Source organism: Chinchilla lanigera, unplaced genomic scaffold (genome assembly GCF_000276665.1).
Source record: "Chinchilla lanigera isolate Chin_1 unplaced genomic scaffold, ChiLan1.0 scaffold00018, whole genome shotgun sequence".
Classification (NCBI taxonomy): domain Eukaryota; kingdom Metazoa; phylum Chordata; class Mammalia; order Rodentia; family Chinchillidae; genus Chinchilla; species Chinchilla lanigera.
The window spans coordinates 14,089,590-14,104,715 of NW_004955419.1; the positions used below are offsets into that span (position 1 = coordinate 14,089,590).

Below are 15,126 nucleotides of genomic sequence, written 5' to 3' on the forward strand. Positions count from 1 at the left end.
AACCCCCCCCCAAAAAAAAGATTTTGTGAAACTCCTCTGAATATTGAGAAAAATCTGATGGTGCTCAGGAATCTAACCCCCTAGCCCAGCCATCGCCTTGATCTGCTTCTAAAGTGTCTGTTGGCTTTTCTTAGCTTTTTTTCTTTCCATTCAGTGTTCCAGGAACTTCTTTGTCTCAGTTGAGCACTCGGGATTTGACAGGTAGTATAGTGTAGTTTGACACTGTTAACTTGTTAAATGAAAAGTTTGTTCATAAATGACTGATGACTGTTGAGATTATAATGCTTTGTACAAATAAAGACCATTTCTTGTTTAAAGTGATGACTCATTAAGTATATAATGATAAGTTTGCTTTTGGAGAGGACCCACTGATCAATGCCCTGCACAGTATTTGGGGAGTGGCCTAGGCCAGACATTTGTAAACACAGGATCCTGCATCGCCTTGAATGACCAGCAGATGCTGCTCTTCAACCACAGCAAGAGTTTCTGGCTGTCCCGGCACCCTCTAGTACTAGATTGTCCTCACCTTCATTTAATGAGCCTGTCCTGTGTCTGGCATTGTTGTCAGTGCTTTTAAGTGTTAATTTGTAAGCCCTCTGAAGCGGTACTGCTTTTACTGCCATTATTACTTAACTGAAACTATTACCTCCTACTTCTGTAGCTTTTTCAAATCAAACTTTTAAAAAAACATTTCACAAAGATACAACCTCACTGGTCACTTGGATGTTAATGGCTTTTTCCTTCTCCACACCAGAAACATCCTTTGGTAATTCCCATGAGCACCACTCAAGGCTAAGGCCTCAAGGCCCGTCTGAACTCCTGAGGCTTCCTTTTAACTCAGTTTCCTGCCTGACCCTGCTTCCCCTAGCAACGCCTGTGTTCTGCTTGCCAAATGGATCTTCCTGGAACACAGCTGTATTACCGTCCCTCCCTGTTGCCTATAAAATCAAATCCACCCTTAACCTTATTCAAAATCTTCAAAGGAGGACTCACCCTATCTGTTTTAATCTACTTTCCAAAACAAAGCTGTATATGCTTCAGACAAGAGTGAATCAAAAAAAAAGCCAGGTGTGGTAGGGCATGCTTTGTGTCTATAATCTCAGCACTTTGGGAGGCTGAGGCAAGATTATCACCATTTCAAGGCCAACCCGAACTATACAGCAAGACCCTGTCTCAAAAAGAAAAACTTACTTCTGGTTTTAGCCCATCTTACCTAATTAATCACCAAAATTTAGCTTTCTAAGAAAAATGTTTTTTTGATGAGTGTAGGAGCACACACCTGTAGTCTCAGAAGTCTGGGCAGGATTGTATGTGCAAGCCCAGCCCGGGCAATTTAGCAAAACTATGTCTCAAAACTAGAAAATGGCTGAAGATGCACAAAGAGTGACCAGAAATACCGTAATTAAAATATTACAGTAAAAGACATTGCTATTCCCCTTAAAACATAGAGTGCTTCAAATAGCCACCATTCTTGGTGGTTTCAAGTCCTCTTCGGTGAGCGTGTGATCCAAAACTAGTGAACACTGCTGTTGAGTGTCATCCAGTGGAAAAGCAAGCTTCTAAACACACAGTGTGTCCTTACCCTCCTTGTTCACTGGATATGACACTGACTTCTGGCAATTGCCCAAAGTCAAAATGACCATAAAAGGTAAACTTCATCGAGATATCGAGGCAGGTATGACAGTACAACTAAAGACAGCAAAAGGACTTCCTAAAGTGGCAAGAATGATGGGGTAAGTGTGTTGGAAGCAAGGGGAATTAATGACAATGTGTCTTTTGCTGTCATAATTTCTTTTTTATTTAAGCACACCCTGATTGTACCTCATCGGTTAGTGCAAAGGCCCTGGGTCCAATCCCAAATACTGTAAAATAAAAAAGAAGAAAAATATGTTTCCTGAGGGAGGTGACTATAATTTAAAAGTACTATTTTTGTGGTGGTTATTGTTTGAGACAGTCTTCTTATGTAGTCCAGGTTGGTGTTGAACTCACTATCTGTAGCCAACTTGGTCTGGAAATTGTAGCAATCCTCCTGCCTCCTGCCTCAGTGTTGGTATCTTAGGTGTGTGCTACCATTCCCTGCTCAAAAGTACACAATATTAGCAACTTGATATCATCCATCAGTTTTCCCCAACCAGGCTAATCCTTTTCATATTTTTTGAAGCATATGCCTGTATGCCCAGAAATTGTGATGTGGATCTGGGGAATTAGGAGGGTTCTGTCATAACCTATTCAAAACTACTGTGGTGTAGCCCCCCTATTTTTAGGGATGGGAAATTAAGGCTTTTTTTTTTTTTTTTGTCTTTTTGAGACAGGGTCTCACTGTACAGTTCAGGCTGGGATTGAGCTCACTTTGTAGCCCAGGCTAGCCTCGAACTCACAATGATCCTCCTGCCTCAGCCTCCCTAGTGCTGAGATTACAGGCGTGCCCCACCAGGCCCGGCAAAATTAAGGCTCTTTACAGAGCAGTGCTTTGTAAGGCTCTTACCATAAATTTATGGGACTTGAGATTGTAACCCAGTGGCATTTGGCCTCGTGTGTTTCTGTTGTCTGTTTTTGTTTCTCTGTGTTTATTTTTGTTTTTCTTAGAGTTTTGCTATGCAGGCCAGACTGGCCTTGAATTAAGTAGCTGGCCTGGCCTCCAGCAAACTGAGATGAAATTCACAGAACATAAAATTAAGCATTTTAAATGATCGATGTAGTCGACCCATTAAGCAGTTACTCCCCTTGCCTTGGCTCCTCAGGCCCTCGCAACCAGTAATCTTGCTCTCTCTCATTTCCGGCCCGTTAACCTCCGCAGACCTCTCTCATCCCTACACATAACTGCCCCAAGCCCCTCAGGCCTTTGGTCAGAAATCTCACTGTACCAATCAGAGTCAGGTCCCCGTCAAACTTGCAGAGATTTTTTTAAATACCCACGTCTATTACATCACATCTCCCAGCCCATCTCCCATGGCACACAGTAGGCCCTAAGTAGTTAATTACGCTGGGATCAATCCTCTCTGAAAACATGGAAGGCAGCCTGGTGCTGAACTCAACAACTTTAAATGTTCCGTCTGCCAAAATGGACTTAGCTATTGTGTGAAGCATGATCGTGTTGTTCTAAAGGTGACATCCGATTGTGCTTTCATCAAAAAAATGAACCGGCCGCCAGTTCAGGGCAGGCTGTAAAGTGAACCGAGGGGCAAACCTGGAGCTGCACCAGCCGCGAGACTGGTCTCACGCAAGGCCCCCTCCCTCACGGTTCCTGCGCCCCACGTGGGGTCTCTCGGGCCTTTCCGCGCCGGGTAGGGGCGGGCCCTCCAGCCCCTCCGCACACTTGATTGGCCAGGCCTCTAACCGGACAGACACTGCCCGGCTGCGGCCGCAGCTGACCTGCACGCTGGGAGAACGCCCGCAGGGGGCGTGGCCTGCACGGGTTGGGGAGCTGCTTCCGGGCGAGCCGCCCCGCCCCCACGTGGGCCGGGGAGACCAGAGTGGGCGGCTGCGAAAGCTGGAGCAGCGGCGCCTGGAGCAGCGGCACGGAGCGGTTAGAGAAGCAGGTGAGCGGGGACCAGACTCCGGGAGGTGGCAGGCTTGGAGGGCGGCTCCAGGGCGAAGCAGGGCTGTTGCACCCCGAGGTCCCAGATTGTGCTGTGCGTCTGCAACGCTGGCGCTGCAGCGGAGCACGGGGTCCCCAAGGGCGCTTGTTTGGGCTTGATGATCCTGCGACAGCCGACGTTGCCGGGCCCCGCTTCTCCTCCTTGGGGCCCACCCCACCTCCCAAGACCTCCGAGGCAGCTGCTAGAGTGCGGAGCTAGAGGTGCCTCGCGAACTCCAGGAGGGAGGTGGGAACAATAAGAGCCGCTGGTGCTCGGCGCTGCGAGCCACGGCCATTCAGTCCTTACAACAGTCCGTTGAGGTCGGTTCAAGTCTCCACTTACCAGATGAGGAAACTGAGGTCACACGGCTGGAGGTGACAGAACCAGGATTTGTGACCACATCTGTCAGACTCCGGGTCCCACACACTTAACCACCAGGGGCAGCCTGATCTAGTCACAAGTCTATCCCTTTCCTCCTCCCACTTCATCTGGAGCTGTTAAGCCCGTATCTGCTGGAAAGAAATTTTGAAATCTGGCCTTACAGTACTAGGATTATGGTGGACTTTGAGGACTGGGCTGCTGAATACCTGAATTCGAGCTCAGGTTTGCAGCGATGCCCGCTTTCACGGTTGTTTCATTGATGTAATCAGCAAGCTTTAAGACGCCTCTTAGCCAGCATGTTCCAGGAATCTGTAGAAAAGATAGCCTGTCCTTCTTGCTCTAAATGCCTAAGCTAGAAGAGAGTGGGTCTTCAAAACCCTGGGTCCAGGCTGGGGTTTCATTCTTTTATTAACTTTATTTACTTTTGCAGTACTGGCACATGAACCCAGAGCCTTTGTACGGAATTACATCTCTAAATTTTAATTCTTTTTTTTATTTTGAGACCATCTAAGTCACTGAGTTGCTCAGGCTGCGCTCAAATTTGTGGTCTTCCTGCCTCAGCCTTCCAGAGTGCTAGGAGTACAGGCATGCACCACCACAACAACCTCATTCTTCTCTTTAATCCTGAATCTAGCACTGCTGAAGGAGGGGTGAGGGGGCACGAGGTGGATATTCAGGAAACACAGCGTAACTGAACGGGCAGCCAGTCAGTCCCTTTTTAGAACTGCCTGATAGCTGATGTCTTGGGCCCTCCTCGGGCTCTGGATTTCTCAAGCTGGCCCTCCAACCTAGCTGGCCCTCCTGCTTGCCTCCCTCACAGTCAGTGCAGAGCCTGCCAAACCTGGCACCAGCTCCCCACTCTCTTTGCCAAGAGCTCAGCCTCTGGAATCTCAGCGGAGCACAGGCTGGAATGCTTAAGCCCTGCAGATCTTCCTCCGCCCCTCCTGGTGGCTGCTGTCAGGGTCCAAGTTAAGTCACGTCCAGGTTAGGGGTGTTGCCTTCTAAGGAACTTGAAACATTCACAGTCATTGTGAAAAGCTGTCCTTCAGTATCGCATCTTCCGTGAAGTTGTCCTTGACTTCCAGAGAGGCACATTCCTCCCACAGCACATGAACCACCCTTCTACTCTGGCATCTGTGTTCCAGCCTCAGATATCTTAGAACACCCTGAGCTGGGCATGGTGGCACACACCTGTAATCCAAGCACTCGGGAGGCTGAGGCAGGAGGATCGTTACAAGTTCGAGGCCATGCTGGGCTACAGAGTGAGTTCAAGACCAGCCTGAACTACATAGTGAGACCCTGTCTCAAAAAGACAAAAAAAAAAAAAAACCCACTCTGTGGCTCGCAGGGTTTAAACAAATGTCTTCTTCTCAGGGTACATCATCAGCCACACAGTGCTATGCCTGGAGATCTCATTGCAGCTCAGCCCTACTCTGATAATCTCAGAAGTAGCTACAGGTTTGATGTGTGGCTACTTGGTCCAGACACATGCCTCATCCCTATTTCTAATCTTCTCCACAGCCTTGCAAATTTGATAGTAACAGCCCATTTCATATATTACAAAATGAAGGCTCTGAAAAGGCCACTAACCTTGCCCAAAGTAACAGAGCAGAGCACAGACCAAACCCAGGATCAACCCTGAAACATGGTACATTCTACACCACCCTGTACTGCTTACCAGCGAAACCAGCCTGTTCTAATGCGGGCTGGACTTCATGGTGGCTTTTCCTTATAAGGTTGTGATGTAAAATTTAAGGCGAGTTTTACAAGCTGCCTTAGTTTGGGAGAGGTGCTCTCCCAGCATCTGGAAATCTCCCAAACTTTGAGGGAGTTCTCACAGAGCAAGACCCTGGCCTGACTTTGCCCCTGCAAAACAGCTGCAGCCCTGGCCCCTCTCCTACTGCACAGGTGTGGTTTTGTTTTGTTTTGTTTTGGTACGGGGAATCGAACTTAGGACCTTGTGCTTTCCAGGCAGGCACTGTGCCACTGTGCTATACCTCTGTGCCAGCACAGGTGTTTACGTTCCTCTTGTAACCCTCTGACTCTGTGGTAAAGGTCACAGTGTACTGGCCTGGAAGCCAGGAGCCTTGGGCTTAGTTGCTAGCTCTGGACCTCACTCTCTATCATGTCCCTAAGTCCTGTAGCCTCAGAGCCACTCCATTGTCCACATTAAGACGTAAGAGTTTTGTTTTGTTTTGTTTTGTTTTGAGACAGGGTCTCGCTATGCAGTTCAGGTTGGCCTTGAGCTCACTTTGTAGCCCAGGCTGGTCTTGAACTCCGCAACCATCCTCCTGCCTCAGCTTCCCAAGTGCTGCAATTACAGGCATGCGCCCCTACGCCTGGCTAAGATGTAAGAAATTATATAGGATGGGTGATCTCAACTTTTTAATTTTTCTAGCACTGATACAATCAAATTTTGCAATCAAGTCTCTCTCTGAGCCCCAAAATAACAAACCATAGCAAAATGGAACTGCTTCGGTGAACACTCCCCCCCACACACACACATTCTGACCCTCCATACCTCTCCAAGGCTGCCTGGGAGAGCTTTGATAACCTGTTCCTAGTCGGCCCTCCTAGTTGCTTGTGATAGAAAATAGTACTTGCTCCCTCACCTACCTCAGGGAGACCAGGAGTTGAGGCCAGTGGAATTCCAGAAGCCAGGGGCCTGTTACAAAGATTGTCCTCAGGAAGATGAATCAGAGACATGCAGGCTTTTCTTCAGAATTTGACTTGACTCTCCAGAACGACCTGGAGGAAGACACGTAACCCTCTGAGCTTCCATTCCCTTATCACTGCAAATTAGGACAATTTATTATACTGCAGTGCCTGATACCTAATACACTCAGTATATTTTTCTATTTCTTCCCCCTGCCCAGCGCTCAAAGCAGAGAGTGTAGATACCTACTGAACCAGGTGTTTACCAGTAATATAGAGAATAGTATGTAGAACTCTGCATTTGGAGTCTAGAACAAATTGAAATTCTGGCTTAGTCCTAGTGTGTGTCTTGGGCAAGACCCCTCTTAGCTGAATTAACTCTGGCAGATATGAGAGCAAAATCTTGCACGTAATGGGCAAACAGGACCTCATACCAGCTGAATGACCATCATGCCTCCCAGAGATGTCTCTGGAGGCCTGGCCTGCTCCCATGGCGGTGATGCCGGTGGCTCACCCAGGGGTGTGGGCTAGGGTGGGTCTCTGTGTAGCTCCTGATAATCCAGATGCCACCAAGGAGGAAGATGGGATAAGATGGGCCCCTTGGCTGGTCAGAAGGAAGCTAAAGAGGTCAGAGACATGGGACAGAAAGGCAGCACTAGTACACTGAAGAATCCCTAAGGTGCTAGTCCTCCTCTTTTACTTTCTGATATGCTGTGTGACTTTGAGTAAGTCCTTGCTTCCCCTGGGCCATGTTTGTACAAGGAGCAATTGCACTTGGGCCTGCCAGCCCTTACTTTCTGTGGCCCTTTTTCCCCTCTACTTACTCGACTGCTAAGTGTTCCACCAGGCACCTGCAAAAGGAAAAATATGAAATGAAGCTCCTGCCTCTTCCCCAAGGTGGTTTCCTATGCCCTCTTCCTGCCCTGTCCTGTCTGCTGTGGAGACTTGGCGGCTTTGAGATGGCTTTTCCTTCTCCACCCCCGTCTCCTCCTCCCCCGCAGCTTCTGTGCTCCTCTGCTTCCGGTCTGCTCTGCGCAGCCACAAGACTTATCTTCCTAAAGCCAGGCTTTGACCAGGCTGTTCCCCTACTCCCTGCTCCGAGACCTCTCTGGCCTCAGCCTGTCCCCTGCCTGTCCCTCCCTGCCCAGCAAGCATTGCCTCCATTGCCTGCTCTAGGAACAGCCCAAAGCCATCCTGTCCCCACTTTGCCCCTTTCTTCCCTTCCTGAGGGAGCACCATCCTTTGGTCCTGCCAGGCTGCACCTATGCCTCCTGTAAGACCAAATGCAAGGCTTGTCTTCAACGAGCCCTTCCTGCTGCCCTGATGCACCCTGGACCATGCTGGTATGAGGCCAGCTCCTCTGCCCCGAGGGGCACTGTCCCCTGTGAAAGTGCCTAGTATAGCCGCACACATGAGGTACCCAAGAAACATGCGAATCCCCTTCTTCCTTATGTCTTGTATCACAGCCGAGCATGGTGGCACACTCTTATAATCCCGACCCTCAGGAGGATCACAGTCTGGGCTAAATAGTGAGTTCAAGGCCAGCCTGAACTACACAGCAAAACCGTGTCTCAAAAAACGAAAACATGATTTGTTTGGCCTGCAGGGCTTATTGTCTTGTACTTCATGTAATTAAATATTTACTGTGTGCCACAGTCCACATGGGCAGAGCTCGGTGGGGAGGCAAAGAAGAACTCCCCCGGACCCTGCCCTGTGGAGACTCCCCTCCTGGCGAGAGAGAGATAAGACAGTCCACAGAGACCTGTTGTGAAAGAGATTGCGCTGTGTGGGTGGGAAGAAGGCCCTGGGGAGAGGGAAGGAGAAACCTGTAGACCTGGCTGTTGGAGCCTCCGGATTGAGCCCAGCCTGCAAGGTGAAGGACAAGGGGCGCCGCAGAGCAGCAGGGTAAAGCACTGCCTGGCTGCAGAAGAGCTTGAGTGGCCGCTCTGGGGGAAGAGTGCGTGAGTGTCCCTCTGGCTGGCATCTGTGCACTATTTTATCATCTTGGAGTGTGTGGTGCCTGATGGGAAACCCATACGACACGGTGTTAACAGCGTTCTTCGCTTGAGGGAGAATTGCTGGGAGTTTTCTTTTTGCTTGTCTGGGCTTAAACATAGTTAAATGTAGGCAAGGTCAGACCTTCTCCAGGTTATATATAGGGAAGGAAGGATTAGTTCTTTCGTTTTCATTCTTTTCTTTCCAGTCCATTGATTTTTTTTTTTTTTTTTATAAAATTTGATGACAATAAATTACTAGAAAATTGTCTTTTTTCCCCCCACTACTAAGGATCAAACACAGGGGCTCTCTGCCACTGAGCTACATCTCTAGCCCCTTTGTATTTTTTTTTTTATTTTGAGACGAGGTCTCACTAAGTTGTCCGGACTGGCCTTGAAATTTGCAGTGTTCCTGCCTCAGCCTCCCAGAGTGGTGGGATTTTGGGCTTGTGCCATCATCATACATGGCTCCTGGCATCATGTTTTAAAATAACAGTCATAGCCAGGCGTGCTGATACACACCTGTAATCCCAGTGCTTGGGAGGCTGAGACAGGAGGATTGCCATGAGTTTGAGGCCAGCCTGGGCTACATAGTGAGTTTAAGCCTAGCTTGAATTACACAGCGAGACCTTGTCTCAAAAAAAGGAAAATAAATAAATAAATAAATAATAAAATTTTAAAAATAAAATAGCAGTCATAAAAATCTGGATGTTGTAGTGTGTACCTGTAATCCCAGCACTCTGGGAGACTGAGGCAGAAGGATCACAAGTTCAAGTCTGTGCAACTTTATGACTTAGAGAAACCCTGTCTTTGAGGGGTTTTTTGTTTTTATTTACAGTTTTTGGTTTTTTTGAGATAGGATCTCACTGTGTAGTCCAGGCTGGTCTCAAACTCATGGCAACCCTCCTGCCTCAGCCCCCCCAAGTGCTGAGATTATAGGCATGTGCCACCATCCCAGGCCAAGACAAAAAAATTTTTAAAGGTTGGAGATGTAGCTCAGTATGAAATCTCTGAGTTCAATCCCTAGTACCGCAAAAATAAAATGGTAGTGATATAAACTACAAGCCCAAATGTTACATTAGGTTTAAATTGCGAGGAAGCTTCTAAAAGCTTCCTTGCATTTCTCTTCTTACCTGGTCACAGCCAGCAAAGTGAACCATAGGGGTGGGGAGACTGGAGTGCCTGTCTTCCCACTGTGACCAACCATCTTCTGAGGACAGGGTCCATGTCTCATATTTCTCCTGACCCCCATACAGCTAAGCACACAGCAGACATCCCAAGAGCCTCTCTTCCGGCCAGCAGACTTTCCTAAGCCCCGCCATGCAGCCCCAGTCTGTTCTGCACAGCGGCTACTTCCACCCTCTGCTTCGGACCTGGCAGGCAGCCACCACCACCCTCAGTGCCTCCAACCTCATCTACCCCATCTTTGTCACGTGAGTCACCAGGAATAGACCCGGGCTGTGGTCTGCCCAGGGCGGGGTAGGCGTGAGCCCAGAGCAGCATCCATATTGCTAGGTGGGCTGTCCCCTGGAGACTGAAGGTATCGGAGGTGGCCTACTGGGTTAAGAATAGCAGTCTTAGGACTGGTGAAAAGAGCTCAGTCATCCTATTTGTAAAATAAAAAGAATTACTCCTACCTACATTCTGAGCTTTTGCAATAAAAGCCCAAGCAGAAGCCAGTGACATGTCCCTGAATCCCAGCACTCAAGAGCCTGAGGCAGGAGGATCGCCGTAAGATGGAGACCAGCCTGGGCTACATAGTGAGTTTGAGACAAGCCTGAACTACATAGCAAGACCCTGTCTCAAAAAAATACAAAATAAATGGAGAGAAGGTACTCTGTCGATGGTACTCTCTGATTGTGTCCATGTAGGCGGTGCTTATTTTTTTTCGAAGAGGTGCTTATTAATAATAATCATGAGTACTGTATACTCAGGTGCTATCCTAAGCACTTATACAGCATTATCTCATTCAGTCTGGCAGCATTTGTATGAGGTAGAAATAGATAATACCCCCTAGAATGTCAGCTCCATGAAGGCAGAGGTAATGTGTGATCCGTACCTAGGACATTAGCTGGCACATAATAAGTGCTCAGTAATTGTTAGTTGAATAAGTGAACCCACCCAAGATCCAGGCAAAGGGTCTGGTGCTCAAAGAGGTAATGCAGTGGGGCTAGGGTCACCTAGTCAGAAAGTACCTTGAGTAGGAAGCAAGGCCCCACTGACTTCAGAGTTTAAGTTCTTAACCCCCTGCCTTCTTCCATGGTTACTGTGTTTTAGTGTAGTTGCTCTTACTGTTGTTCTTCTTCTTGGTGTTCCTGTTATTATTTCAGGCCACATACTGGGTCCCGTCCCTTCCTACCCTCTCCACTGCCATATTCCTTCCCAGCTTCCCAAGCATCCCTCCCAGTCACCCCTTCACCACCAGCCCTTCCCACAGCCACCAAAGCCCACTACCCCGCCTCACTCGCTCTTGCAGGGATGTTCCTGATGACGTCCAGCCCATCACTAGCCTCCCAGGAGTGGCCAGGTAGGAGGTCTGGGGGGGAGGGCAAGGGAATGGAGGAGAGAGAGATTTCGCAGGTGGAGGTGGAAGATCTAGAGAGGCAGAGCTCAGCTAGTGGAGGGAAGGGTGTCCTGGGGATCAAAGCTGTTGCCGTGCAGAGGAGGCCGCCACAGGAAGTAATGAATGCCCATTACCAGAGCTCCACTGCAGATGGGAGCTTGGCTGGAGCTGGGAATTGAGCAGGAGGAGCTGTCACTGCCACTGCATAGCTCTGCTGCTTGCAGCCTCGGCCTTCCCACCTGTTTGGTGGGTGCCTTCCCTGCCCTGCCCCACACTGTGGGGCTTGTGCCCTCCTGGGGCCAACGTGCAGCTTGGCTCTTAGCAGAAGCACATAGTGGGGGGCCCAGGGAACCTTCCTTCCTTTAGCCCCACTCCTTGTCCCCTCCCAGGTATGGTGTGAACCGGCTGGAAGAGATGCTGAGGCCCCTGGTAGAAGATGGGCTACGTTGTGTCCTCATCTTTGGAGTCCCCAGCAGAGTTCCCAAGGTGAAGAGGGGAGGGTTAAAAAGGGAGGCGGGCAAGTGTGGGTCAAGGCTCCACACTGACCATGTCTTTGTTCCCACCTTGTGCTGGCCTTGGGGCCATGCCAGAATAGCCATAGTCTTTGTCCCTAAGACAACACCCATGTAGTATCAGGACACTACCTAGGACTGAGACACCCTGACTGAGAAAGCTGGGCCCCTCTCTGCAAATGAGGTTGATCTCTATATTTCTCATCCAGGGCTGCAACAGTGAGGGGGCTGGGACTGCATTCTACCGTGGCAGCCACCATGCCTTCTCAAAGGCTTCAGTAACAGACACACCACTTTGTCCTCCTTTCCCTGCCCGTAGGATGAGCGGGGCTCTGCAGCTGACTCAGAGGAGTCTCCAGCCATCGAGGCCATCCATGTGCTGAGGAAGACCTTCCCCAACCTTCTCGTGGCCTGTGATGTCTGCTTGTGCCCCTACACCTCCCATGGTCACTGCGGTGAGATCTCTCCCTCCTGCCAGCCCTGCTGCCACCCACACCCACTGCCAGTTCTCCCCAGGGTGGGCACCAGCCAGGGCCCAAGAAGCTCCCCAACAGCCATCCATCTTGCCCTGCAGGGCTCTTGGGTGAGAATGGAACATTCCAGGCCGAGGAGAGCCGCCAACGGCTGGCAGAGGTGGCACTGGCCTATGCCAAGGCTGGTGAGTGAGCCCCCAGCACAGATGGGCATCTCTGGGTCAGAGAGGTGGCAGAGTGGGTAGGAGGGTCCCAGCATTCTGAAGGCCCCCCTCTGCCCCTCAGGATGTCAGGTAGTAGCCCCGTCGGACATGATGGATGGACGCGTGGGAGCCATCAAGGAGGCCCTGATGGCACATGGATTTGGCAACAGGGTACGGGTGGGAAGTGCAGGGTGGGTCAAGGGTTGGGGAGGAGAAAGCTTGGACCACCCCAGTCCCCATATGTGCCAAGAATTGTAGAACTGAGGATAGTGCTGGGTGAGGCTTTTACACTCAACCTCTGTACCTCAGATGAGGAAGTCGAGGCCTAGCGCTCCAGTGACACTGGAGTATAGGCACTCCGTTTCCTAGCCAAGGTCCTTTCTCCCCTTGCCACATCAGCCTGGGACCTCTGGAGATGCTAACTGAGCCTAGACCCTCATTGTCTCCCCCTAGGTATCAGTGATGAGCTATAGCGCCAAATTTGCTTCCTGTTTCTATGGGCCTTTCCGGTAAGTGAGGATGGGTAAGGGTCTGCTGTTAAATCCTAGGCCCGTTAGCCCAAAGCTGGAGCCCACCCTGAGACTCTGCTTCACAGGGATGCAGCCCAGTCAAGCCCAGCTTTTGGAGACCGTCGCTGCTACCAGCTGCCCCCTGGAGCCCGGGGCTTGGCCCTCCGCGCAGTGGTGAGTGACCAGGGCCTGAGCCCCACAACACTTCTGCACCTGGAGGGTGCTGCCCACACTTTACACATGTGCTTTAGGACCGGGATGTGCGGGAAGGAGCCGACATGCTGATGGTGAAGCCAGGAATGCCCTATCTGGACATCGTACGGGAGGTGAAGAACAAGGTGAGCACAGAGAAAGACAAGGGGGCTCAGAGGGCAGGGAGAGTATCTGAGGATGCTGGACCTTGCATTCTAGGACTCTGGGACCTCAGAGTTTGAAGCAGTGTGTCTCCAAACAGGAGTTCTCCGTTCCTGGCCCAGGAACCAAGCCTGCTTCTGGGCCAGGGCTCACAAGGGCCTTCAAACAGCGCTGGGTGACCAGTTCTAGAATGGGCTTGGCTACCAGCAGCTGTGACTCAGAACGGGGCTCACGATAGTCACAGACCGGGCCGGGAGGAAGAGGCACTCATAGAGCATACCCACCTTCCCCTTCAACCCTTGTGTCCTCGCCGCCTCTGCAGCACCACGAACTCCCCCTCGCTGTGTACCACGTGTCTGGAGAGTTTGCCATGCTGTGGCACGGAGCCCAGGCCGGGGCGTTTGATCTCAAGGCTGCTGTGCTGGAGGCTATGACTGCCTTCCGCAGAGCAGGTAAGAGGCAGGGGTGGGGTTGGTGACCTGTGCCACAGGGGCTGAGGTGCACTTTGCCCAGATGAGGAAACAAAGCCACGAGACAGTCCTGACTTCTACACCTGCTCTCCAGACAGCTACAGAATGAGGAAGGGATGTGGAAGAACAGAACATGGAGCAGTGCCATTACTTTTTTTTTTTTTTTTTTTTTGGTTTTTCTCCGGTACCGGGAACCGAACTCACGACCTTGCGCTTGCCAGGCAGGCGCTTTGCCGCTGAGCTAAATTCCCAGCCCCAACCATTACTTTTTAGTTGTGAGAATTTAAGCCAGCCACTTCTCTCAACCTCAGGGTCCTCGTCTGGGAGCTAGGGATGAGGTGCACGGTGCATGGTTGTCCTAGGAATTGAGATCATGTGTGCAGCTGCGTGTGCTGTCACCCTATAAATGGGAACAGGCTTAGTTGGCGTAGCACATCATCCTGGTCAGCAGAGTGAGCTCCAGCCTTGGGCTAACGAGCCTGGGATTTCACCGCAGACCCCTGTCCCTCCCCACTTACTGGAAGGGCCCATAGAAACAGGAAGCTAATCACTGGCAGCTGTGGGGAGACAGTGGCGAGGGGTGTCAAAGGCCCAGTGAGCATTTCTAGATGCTCCAGGCTGATGGGGCAGGGAGAGAAAAGACTTCAGCACGGAAGCCGAGTGCCTGTATGAAGTCTCATTGGAGGGCAGGGTCTTGACTTCCCCATACCAGCGCAGGAAGGGAATTGGCGGGTACCTGTTTCCCTCACTGCATTTCCTCCATGGCAAACTGAGGCCGAGGAGGAGAAAATTACTTACCCAAGGTCCAGAGCTGCAACCCCACAGACTGTGCCTCTTCATGGGGTCCTTCTGCCACATGTGACCTCCATCTCCCAGGGGTGGTCAGAAGCTGATGCGCCTCCTGTGCCCTGCTTTCCGCTTCCCTCCCGACACAGGTGCCGATGTCATCATCACCTACTACACGCCCCAGCTGCTGCGGTGGCTGAAGGAGGAATGATGGAGAGAGGTTGTGGGACCCAAGAACCACAACTTTGAGAAAGCTCCCAAAGCCTTGGTGAAGCCAAAACCAAAGTAAATTCTGCTTTTAGAACTGTGCCCCATGCCCTCTTCCTGCTCCTGTGCTGGTGGGGACCCAGCACCTTGACTGGTTTCTGCCTCCGTGCTCGCCTACCACTTGTGGCCACTTCTCCAGGACTCCCCAGGCTTCCCTGCCCCTGGCCCGGGGCAGCCCTGAGGGTCACCTCCACCCTAGCTCTCTCCTCTGGTGAGCTTTCGGCTTGGCAGCAACAGAGTCCCCGCACCGGGTTGGTGGTGCCTGGAGAGGGGCTTGGAGCATTGGGCAAGAGGAGAGCTATTGAATATGGATCCTAAGAAGTGTGGGGAAGCCTGGGCTCTCTAGCAGCAGTTCTGGGTGCAGGATTGAGGCCTAGCCTG

General features: G+C 50.9%; 2 protein-coding genes and 1 long non-coding RNA gene across 6 annotated transcripts in view; 2 read left to right on the plus strand and 1 right to left on the minus strand.

Moving 5' to 3' along the window:
* Positions 1-317, plus strand: part of Pole3 (polymerase (DNA directed), epsilon 3, accessory subunit) — a gene marked incomplete in the record, with an annotated part of 2,967 nt that extends 2,650 nt beyond the window's left edge. The window contains 1 exon segment of the mRNA XM_005382662.2: positions 4-317.
* Positions 318-3,420: 3,103 nt separating this feature from the next.
* Positions 3,421-14,787, plus strand: Alad (aminolevulinate dehydratase). Of its 4 annotated transcripts, none has more exons than XM_005382674.2 (12): positions 3,421-3,539; positions 9,865-10,041; positions 11,085-11,135; positions 11,561-11,657; positions 12,003-12,138; positions 12,258-12,341; positions 12,442-12,530; positions 12,813-12,868; positions 12,955-13,042; positions 13,120-13,206; positions 13,545-13,674; positions 14,628-14,787. In XM_005382674.2, the coding sequence occupies exons 2-12, from the start codon at positions 9,929-9,931 to the stop codon at positions 14,687-14,689; spliced, it is 993 nt and encodes a 330-aa protein (XP_005382731.1). In that variant the 5' UTR covers positions 3,421-3,539; positions 9,865-9,928; the 3' UTR covers positions 14,690-14,787. The 4 variants fall into 4 exon arrangements, with proteins under 4 accessions (XP_005382731.1, XP_005382732.1, XP_013368588.1 ...); XM_013513134.1 differs by lacking the exon at positions 3,421-3,539 and adding an exon at positions 8,392-8,487; XM_013513133.1 differs by lacking the exon at positions 3,421-3,539 and adding an exon at positions 8,419-8,519.
* LOC106148282 lies at positions 6,247-14,621 on the minus strand. Its single transcript, XR_001233567.1, has 3 exons — positions 14,491-14,621; positions 7,439-7,465; positions 6,247-6,707 (listed from the first exon to the last, which is right to left on the minus strand). It is a non-coding gene; the product is annotated as an uncharacterized LOC106148282 (long non-coding RNA).
* Positions 14,788-15,126: the final 339 nt, after the last annotated feature.